The sequence below is a fragment of the Leguminivora glycinivorella genome, chromosome 21, assembly GCF_023078275.1.
Source record: "Leguminivora glycinivorella isolate SPB_JAAS2020 chromosome 21, LegGlyc_1.1, whole genome shotgun sequence".
NCBI classification, from domain to species: domain Eukaryota; kingdom Metazoa; phylum Arthropoda; class Insecta; order Lepidoptera; family Tortricidae; genus Leguminivora; species Leguminivora glycinivorella.
Genome location: NC_062991.1, coordinates 16,452,434 through 16,462,799, shown reverse-complemented (window position 1 = coordinate 16,462,799; position 10,366 = coordinate 16,452,434). Strand labels below are relative to the sequence as shown.

At 36.9% G+C, this 10,366-nt stretch overlaps 1 protein-coding gene across 1 annotated transcript; it reads left to right on the top strand.

Moving 5' to 3' along the window:
- Positions 1–3,454: 3,454 nt before the first annotated feature.
- On the top strand, positions 3,455–9,992 carry LOC125237604 (trypsin-7-like). The gene is made up of 5 exons (XM_048144757.1): positions 3,455–3,572; positions 3,795–3,911; positions 4,760–4,997; positions 5,352–5,495; positions 9,430–9,992. Exons 1-5 carry the CDS (start codon positions 3,511–3,513, stop codon positions 9,580–9,582), a joined length of 714 nt encoding a protein of 237 aa, XP_048000714.1. The 5' UTR covers positions 3,455–3,510; the 3' UTR covers positions 9,583–9,992.
- Positions 9,993–10,366: the final 374 nt, after the last annotated feature.

Here is a 10,366-nt window from a genome sequence, read left to right as displayed (position 1 = left end):
TACCCTTTTTCTTCTCCTGAAAAGTAACTTTATTGCAATCAGAATTATTTGTAAAGTCTACAGCAACGTTGTCAAGGTCAGAGACAGGATTAAGAGCATCGCCCGACTCACTCTTGACTAGAACGGCTCCAAATTTAATAAAGTTCTTATATATTTTATCCTTTTCCTGAAAAGTAACTTTTTTGCCATCACCTTTCAAAGACAGGATTAAGAGCATTACCCGACTCACTCTTAACTAGAACGGCTTCGAGTTTAATAAAGTTGTTGGATATTTTATCCCTTTCCTTATAATGAAAAGTAACTTTATTGTAATCTGAATTATTAGTAACGTCTATGGCAAGGTCGCCAAGGTCAGAAACTGGATCACAAGCATCACTGGACTCGTCCTCGATTAGAACGGCTCCTTGAATAAAGTAGTTAGATATTTCTTCCTTTTCCTCGTCCTTAACGACAACTTTATTTAAATCAGCTGTTTTTGTAAAGCTTTTCTTTTTTGATAATGTAAGTCCAAGACATCTGAAGCAAAATACCAGAAGCATACCTTGAACACTTCTACTACTACTACTATATATCTAAATATATAAAAGAAGAAGCTGACTGACTGACTGACTGACTGACTGACTGACTGACTGACTGACATATCAACGCACAGCCGAAACCGCTGGTCCTAGAGATTTCAAATTTGGCATGTAGGTTCCTTATATAGTGTAGAGGAGCACTAAGAAAGAATTTTCCAAAATTCACCTCCTAAGGGGGTCAAATGGGGGTTCAAAGTTTGTATGGGGAAACAAGATTATTTTGACTATTTTATTCGAAACTTCACAGGAAGATTCCTTAAGACATATGACTGAATACGTGTTTCAGGTTTTTTGAAAATTTAACCCCTAAAAGGGTGAAAAGGGGGTGATAAAGTCAAAAAATCAATATGGGTATCGTTTTTATGGTTTATCGGGTCGCTGATCACGATAAATACAACGTTTTTAAAATCTAATGAGGCGGAAGTGAAATACCTTCTCCCCTGTTGTGGTGCAATGGGGTTTCAATATCAAAAAAATATATAAAAGAAGATATTGACTGACTGACTATCATATCAACGCACAGCCGAAGCCGCTGGTCCTAGAGATATCAAATTTGGCACGTAGGTTCCTTATATTGTGTAGAGGAGCACTAAGAAAGGATTTTCCAAAATTCACCTCCTAAGGGGGTCAAATGGGGGTTCAAAGTTTGTATGGGGAAACAAGATTAGTTTGACTATTTTATTCGAAACTTCACAGGAAGATTCCTTAAGACATATGACTGAATACGTGTTTCACGTTTTTTGAAAATTTAACCCCTAAAAGGGTGAAAAGGGGGTGATAAAGTCAAAAAACTAATATGGGTATCGTTTTTACGGTTTATTGGGTCGCTGATCACGATAAATACAACGTTTTTAAAATCTAACGAGGCGGAAGTGAAATACCTTCTCCCCTGTTGTAGTTCAATGGGGGTTTAAATATCAAAAAATATATAAAAGAAGAAACTGACTGACTGACTAACTGACATAATATATCAACACAGCCGAAACCGCTGGTCCTAGAGATTTCAAATTTGGCACATAGGTTCCTTATATGGCGTAGAGGAGCACTAAGAAAGGATTATTCAAAATTCTCCTCTTAAAAGGGTGAAATGGGGGTTCAAAGTTTGTATGGGGAAACAAGATTAGTTTGACTATTTTATTCGAAACTTCATAGAAGGATTCCTAAAGACATGAGACTAAATACATGTTTCAGGTTTTTTGAAAATTTGACCCCTAAAGGGATGCAAAGGGGGTAAAGTCAAAAACACAATATGGGTATCGTTTTTATGGTTTATTTCGTTTCGCTGAACACGATAAATACAACGATTTTAAAATCTAATGAGGTGGAAAAGAAATTTTCTCCCCTGTTGTTGTGCAATGGGGTTAAAATATCCAAAATAGCCATAAGTATAGGTTTAGTTTTTATATTTACTTCTGGTTCAAGAGATTTCAAATTGACACGGATGTTCCTTAGAGGACCACTAAGAAAGGATTTTTCAAAGTTCATCTCCTAGCATGATAATTTGACAGGGACAGGTACAGGGACAGGAACGGGATAGGGTTAGGGATAGGGATAGGGATAGGGATAGGGATAGGGAAGGGATAGGGATAGGGATAGGGAAAGTATAGGGATAGGGATAGGGATAGGGATAGGGGATAGGGATAGGGATAGAATTAGGGATAGGGATAGGGATAGGGATAGGGATAGGGGAGGGACGGGGACAGGGATGGGACGGGGACGGGGACAAGGATAGAGATAGGGACGGGGATAAGAATAGGGATTGGGGTCGGACTAATCGGTCGGCAATCGATATCTAGGCAGTGTAAAATGCAGGTGGCTCAGTGCGAAGGGATTAGTAAGTAGGCATCGGCGAGTATCCTGCATCCGTAATAACTATTACATTTAATGTGCTGTAAGAAGATCGTTGTTTGCTTGCCTTTTATATGTTTACGTTTGCAATAAGTATAAGCAAAATGGAAAAAATTGTAAGCGATAATGCAAGGAAGTACTTTTTACCCTACCGACAATAGCGTCGAGATACTGGCTATGTGGGTTGTATGAAGTTTCCCCAGTATAAATATTTATATAGGTAAAATACAAACATATTCGTACCTACTACCTACGCTGTGGTCGCTGTGTAACAATTCTACAATCATTGCAAGAATTTCTTTTAAAACAATAGTAATATGTGTAAGTACTACAGTCAGCCAAAAAAGTGGTTTACCACTTTTCGATCAATAGAGTCGAAAAGTGGTAAACCACTTTCTTGGCTGACCGTACAGCAAATAGATCAGTTACAATGGCCCCCCAGTCGAGAATTGCCCCGCTTTACCTTAATCGAAGTAATCGCGGACAGATGTAGGTACCTACAAAGAAACCTACGGATCCAAATGAAAATCTTATTTTTTGTAAACGTTTCAATAAGAATACTTTTATTACGCGGGCGAAGCCGCGGGTAAAAGCTAGTATTAAATAAAAAAAATGTGACTTCATTTTAAATTTACTCCCGAGATGTATCCGCTTGTGCTTACTGCTGCAAGTGATATTTTGAAAATTGTTCATGAACTACCACCGTAGTTATTATGATTGTTTATCGACAGGTAACATTTTATAAGATTAACATAGTAGAACAAAATAGAAAAATAAATAGCCGCATACGAAATAATACGAATACAGAACCTCCTCCTTCTGGGTAAAGAAGTCGGTTAAAAATAATCATGACCATGCATTAAACCGTTTTATTTATTGGCGATTTCTGTAAACTATTTACTACCACTAAAAAAATAGGCCTGTAGCTATTTATCAATATCTGCATCACGAACGCCAGCGAAGTTAAAAATGCTGACTTCCAAAAATATATACATTCAAACAAAGTACCAGAAGTCAGCGCAATGGCTGCTTATCGGTATTTTCAGCCGTTAAATAGAAATCAATAATCGAATACGTTGTAAATATGTATTTGGTTTTAGTCGTATGCTTCACGTGCATCCATTCGCAGTATATTTTAGTGCGTGGGTAAGTCGTCAAATAATTATAAAAACTTATGTGTTTCACTTATTAATCGATCCAGCCACCATCCTAAATATTTTTCATTTTAATTTTCAAAAAATAAAATATTTTCATTTTCATCCACAGATTAATTTGATAAATAAGGGAAATGCGATTAAATTAGGAACTACTTCTAGATGCATTAAATAGTATCACGTTACTAGCTTTAATGATATAGCGGTTGCATAGAATTTTAGGAGGCGAAGAGATCAGCATACAGCAGGCGCCCTACCAGGTCAACTACGGGGACATTTGCGGCGGAGTGCTCATACACAGGCAATGGGCTTTGACCACCGCCCACTGCGGGTAAGCTACCTACAAAAATTAAAATTTTAAAAATCCCCCGACCGCGACCTAGTGGACCGATTTTCATGAAACATTGCTAAGAACACTCCCGACTAACACAGCTTTCAAATAAAAAAAACTAAATCGAAATCGGTTCATCCGTTCGGGAGCTACGATGCCACAGACAGACACACACACAGACAGACAAACAGACAGACAGACAGACAGACAGACAGACAGACAGACAGACAGACAGACGGACAGACAGACACGTCAAACTTATAACACCCCTTCGTTTTTGCGTCGGGGGTTAAAAACACATACAAAAAACATACTTGAAACCTGACCAGAAATATATGACTACGCGCCATCTTGCGGAATTTCATTACAACTATTTTCTTCATACTAAACTGAACTGTCACCTCGTACATCAAATTAACGACGCCATCTTGACAATTAGTCATATATTTCTTCTGGTCACGCTTTACTTACTTTACTAGCTCAGCGACCCAAAAAGGATCTTGGACTCCGACGAGTGGGGTACATACACCGAGTGCGGACAGGTTTTTTAGGGCTTCCTCACACTAGGGACACAAAAAAGTTGGAGAACATACAAAAGACATAGGTACCTACTTATAATACTTCAAAAATTCGATATCTACATTGCCTACGTCGGTGACATGAGGCTCAAATAGAATTTCGGTTTGTAAAATCTGCCGCATCCAGAGAGATGGGTTAGTGTAGCTACCAAGTGGTTGCCAAAAGAAGAGTACGAAATCAAAGAGCCTTTTCCCAGTAGCGGGAGACCGTCATAAACTAGTCAATAATAAAATGTAATCTAAAACTATTCAATAGTTTATGTATTTCAGAACAGAAGAAACCTTCATAAGAGTTGGAAGCATGTACCACCAGAAATCCCGCAAAATCAACATCATTTCACACCTAGTCCATCCAAAATTTGGCCAAAGACATGAGTTTGACTTCGACGTCCAGTTGCTTAAGTTCAGAAAACTGAGGTTCAGCAGCTTTGTTCGTCCGATCGAGATCAGCGATGGAGAATATGGGGTCTACATGTTTGTGACTGGCTGGGGGTTCACTAAAGAAAAAGTGAGTACAGGTATGTATTACCTGTTTTGTTAACAACTAAACTTCTTATGGACTATTTATACTTGACAAATTCCAAGTGACGAGAGTTGGCATTTTCTCTAAATGCATCTTCGAAGAAAGGAAACAAGTGTTCACTTTGTACAATCTAATCTAAAGGTTGTGGTCGTGTTTGCTGCTCCCGTATTGGCTTACACAGCCATGAAAAACTCTTCCGCTCTGCTACTTGACAAGATACTGTTTTAATAGTGTAACAGACTTCAAGGCCAATGATGATTAAAGTCTATACAGTCATATTTTCCAAGCCTCCAGCGCTTCTAAATCTTGTCCCTCTATATGTTTCTGATCTATTTTCAGGGTACCTTCAACGAAATCCTCCACCGGGCGCAAGTACAAATAGTGCCAAAGTCAGAGTGCCAGACAGTCCCACAGCCCTGGTACAACCACAGCCTCACTGCGAGGATGTTTTGCGCTGAGGGGGAAGGGGAAGATGCTTGTCAGGTGGGTCAAAATCTCATTTCTTTTTTAACTCCCGACAAAAAAATTACGGGGTGATATTTATAAGTTTGACGTGTCTGTCTGTCTATGTGTGTGTCTGTAGCATTGTAGCTTTCGAACGGATGAACCGTGTTTTGTTTGAAAGGAGAATAATTAGTCGGGGGTGTCCTTAGCCATGTTTGATGAAAATCGATCCACTATGTCAGGGGTTTTCTCAAAATATAAATTTTGTATCGTGGTTATTCTAGAACACGGAGAAAAAAGTCTCGTCCATGATACCTGAATAGTGTAATCTGAACGAGAAAATCTAGTAAATTCTGGGACAATTGTTCACATAGTATAAATAACTAAACTAGTCTGTTTAAATGCGTTGAGCTTAGTGAACTAGTTATCTTGTAATTGCTACACATTAAAATAGCGTGTATTACTAGAATATTTAGTAATCATAACACGTGGATCGTACAAATAAATAATATTTTCTTGCAGAGCTTAATAAATGAAATGTGACCTTGACAATATATTCTTGTAAAGGTAATATATACATTACGTATCATAAAATAAAAATATTGTAAGGGTCACACAGTCAAATTGTGTGTATTACTAGATTATTCAGTATTTATAACAAATGGAGTGTCTAAATAAACAAAATAATGTAAACTCCACAAGAAATCCTTGTAAAGGTTATAAAACTTTAGTTAGGCCAATAATAGGTATCGTTAAGAATACAAGTCATCTGATATATATTACATTCTCTTCATTTATGTAAACTTCATTAAATGGTTGATAGAACAAGAAAGTTAGTTACAGCAACTGCATTTATGGTACTCTCTAATAAATATACAATTGCGTTAACGTGTTATATTTTTATCGGTACCTATGAATTTGTCTGTGCACTGTATAGACAACTAACATTTCTTGTAAATGTAAAAAAAGGTTTGTTGTCTATACAAGGTGGTTCAGTAGGATTAAAGGCCGAGCCACGCCAGATACGTGTACGTAGACGTGTGCGTGGCGTGCGCGCTGTAAAGTACGAATCTTCAAAAGAGATGATACACCGCTAGACACACACGGGAAACACGTCACACAAGCGGTGTAATCTCTAATGAGGATTCGTCATTTACACCGCGTACGCTACGCGCACGTCTACGTACACGTATCTGGCGTGGCTCAGCCTTTAATCCTACTGTACCACCTTGTATAGACAACAAACCTTTTCTTACATTTACAAGAAATGTTAGTTGTCTATACAGTGCACAGACAAATTCATAGGTACCTACCGATAAAAATGCAGGTTGCTAGGACCAGTTCCAAGAGACAGAAGCCTAGAGTTGAAACTGGGATCCGGAAACCTGGGTCACCCAGCATATGGAATGGATGCTATGAGCGGTGAAAATTGGTGAATCTGAAAGTAAATAAAATAATTATATAATTTGTTAAAAAATATATTTCAACGATCCTTAGTGCAAGACTTTGTTCATATATTCGTCAGTGTTAATAGAACCGTCCTTCATTTCGTCCAAAATTTATATTTTGCAGAATTTTTCCACTTTTGTTCCATAGTATGGCATGGGTCACAGGAAACTTGCAACCATTGTAAATCATCTGAAAAAGACATTAAAATTTCTATGAATAAATTTTACATTAAGTAATATTCTACGTCCACTTCAGATATATATAAAGACTGTCCACGATAAAAAGTGGTCATATATAACATGGTAAATCTTGAGAATAATGAGAACTTATAAGCAGCAATTGTCAAATAATTTGTAGATATTAAACTACATTATAAAAATACAAACAAATTATAAACTTTAGGTGGCCTATGAATTTTAGCAGTATGTATCTCATGATAACAATATTTTTTTGTACAGTGTCTTCTTGCAGTCTTTAAGTACAACAGTTTTAATGACAAAAATATTTTTTTAATGTTTAATTATAATAGCCAAAATATACCCTATTACATACTGATTTTACGATAGTAATAATTTTTCTGATTGTAATCAGATTAAGAAAGTACTGAGATTTTCTAACTTTGCTGAATTCGAATTTTTGACACTTTTTGGCTCTCCATACAAATACAACTGTCAGTGCTTGGAGTAGAAAGTCTTCCTGACTACCAAAAGTCGAAATGAGTTTCAAAAAGTATTTTTTTGTCTGCTAAGATGTCATTCTAATGTGTGTAAAACAGCTTATAAAAATATAAGTATTTATAAAATTGTGCCAGGAAGCGTGTGAAGTTTGTTAAAAAACACTGTACAAGAAATGAAATGCTTGATGGTATACATTCGGCGAAACCTCAGACACACTAAAGCATTATAAGGAATAGCTTTAATTATTATATAGTTTTATGTATACAGATTTATCAAAATATAATATTGCTTCAAAATGTGCATTCAGGAAGAAAGATTTATCATGTTATGTATGACCACTTTTTATCGTGGACAGTCCTTATTAGTTCAGTATTTAGATTTTGCCCACGTAATGTCGTATGAATTTGTATGCAATGTAAAATGAATACAACATTAAATGCCTTTTTACTCACCATTCTAATTATCTACTAAGTTCTACATGATGTTCGGTATGTGACTCACCTGCTTTTGCCAACTCTGCCATCTCCCATCCTTGCAAGAGTTTTTGCACCTCTTCATCCATTTCCTAAAATGGAAACTACCAAACGAATGGATAATACGTAGTGAGTACGTTTAACGATAAATAATATAACCTATTGCGATCCGCGTCCACGCGTGATCTCTCATGACACGTAAATGGCCGCCGACCACGCCGCAAAACATTGCGTTTCGTTACACAAGCAAAACATTTATTTATGCGGACAATATTTTTGTTATAACAATTATTTTTCGGTGTATATTACGAGAATATCATTGTTATTTTTTACAAGAGGCGCAAAGTAAAATCAACTATACTGCTATAGCATTCACTAAGATATACAATGGTACTTAAACATGGCGTTTCGTTACAAAAACGAAACACATATTTATACTAACTAAATACTTTTTCAACAGAACTATTTGTTCACCAGTATACATTACCAGAATATTATTGTCATTATTTACAAGAGCTGCAAAGTAATACCAACTTATAAAACAGTCATATCAACTATACTGCGATGGCATTCGCTACGATACAAATAATAGAGTTGACAGCGATGCGTACATATTTATACAAACTTAATATTTTTAAATATAACTCTTCGTTGAGTTTACATTACAAGAATATTCTTTTTATTTCTTTACGAGAACTACAAAGTAATGGCAACGTATAAAAAAGTTACAGGAAGTATACTGTGATAGTAACCGCTAAGATTAAGATTGTAAAGATAATTTTTATTTTTTTGGCATTACAAGAAGCTTCTTGTTAATAGAATTATCGTAACCTTTATTCTATTAGTTGTAAATAAAACTAGAGTTCTCGTATATGTAATTCAAACAGAACTGTTTAGTGCATATTAATGTTTGCTTAGTTCTATTGAATTCAAAATATAGTAAACGTAACAATACAGTTGTTTTTATTACGAGATTGTAGTATCAGTTACGATAAATCTATTTTACTAAACGTTCTGGTAGTATTGTTAAAATATTTTTTTTCCGTGAACAGGCCCCGTAGCCGAATGGCATTTCTCCGACGCCAAACGAAAGCGATACGCCGCTGGCTCTGTCGCGCCAATACGCAAGCGCGATAGAGATAGATATCTACTAGCGCTTCGTTTCGTGAGCGTTTCGTCAGCGATTGTGCCATTCGGCTAGCCACCCAGGGTTTCTTATATGTATCTAGTGAGGTTCACCGATCCGTTAGTATGTTTCTCGGAGTTTGCAAGAAGTCAGTAGACGAATTCTTAGTGTAATTATTTTTTAAACATTTTTAATGGTGATATTATTGATGAAAACAGTAAACAACTGCTTCATTATATTATTTGCAGGGAGACAGCGGCGGCCCAGCAGTGTCCTTCGGGCGCCTCGTCGGCATCTCCTCCTTCGGCTACGGCTGCGGGCGCGTGCCTGGCGTCTACGTCAACGTGTCCGACGGGAAGATCAAGAGGTGGCTCAAGAACCATGTTATAACGTCTGCATAACGCTTCATGTCACTGGGAAGACTTTAAAGCCCCACCAGAACTATATATCTACGCGCCATGTTGCGCAATATCAGTCGATTTTTTTTCTTCATACTAAACTGAACTGTCAACCCATAACATCAAAGTAACAGCGCCCTCCTGACAATGAGGAGGCACACTCAAAGGTTATGACAGATGGCGCCACCCTATTAGTCCATACGTGAGAGCGAGAAGACCGGGACCCACTGAAAATCAGCGCTTCGGCATGCCGTGGCAATATGCTGAGTGGGCTCCCAATTTAATATCTAGATTGTATTATATTTATCTCTGTTATATTTGTCCAAACTGATGTTAAATAAAAAATATTCTATTTTATTCTATTCTAGGATGATATGTTTTTTCTCTCTCTCACAATATATGAATGACAGTGACATGCCTTAGACACTTGCACAGGCACCGCCTGGCAGGATAAAATGTCAGTGTGCCTCCTCATAGTCATATATTTCTGGCCAGGCTATAAATAGGTTTATAACAATTCTTATTGACTCAAGTTCAAATAAAAATATTATAACTTATGACATTTAGCTTTTATTTATTTTTAAAGGGTGCCACAAGTCCTTGTATAGTAAATTAGTTATATGGGAGATGATTTCGACCTTGTGACCTGGGCGGCCGAGAGGATACAGGCATCTGACGCGATTGCAGAGTACGCTGGTTCGATTCCTGCCTGGCACTGGAGACCTTGGTTACTTTCTGTCATATATGTGTAATTTATGTCAGTTTTAATAGGTTTTTAATGGCTTTT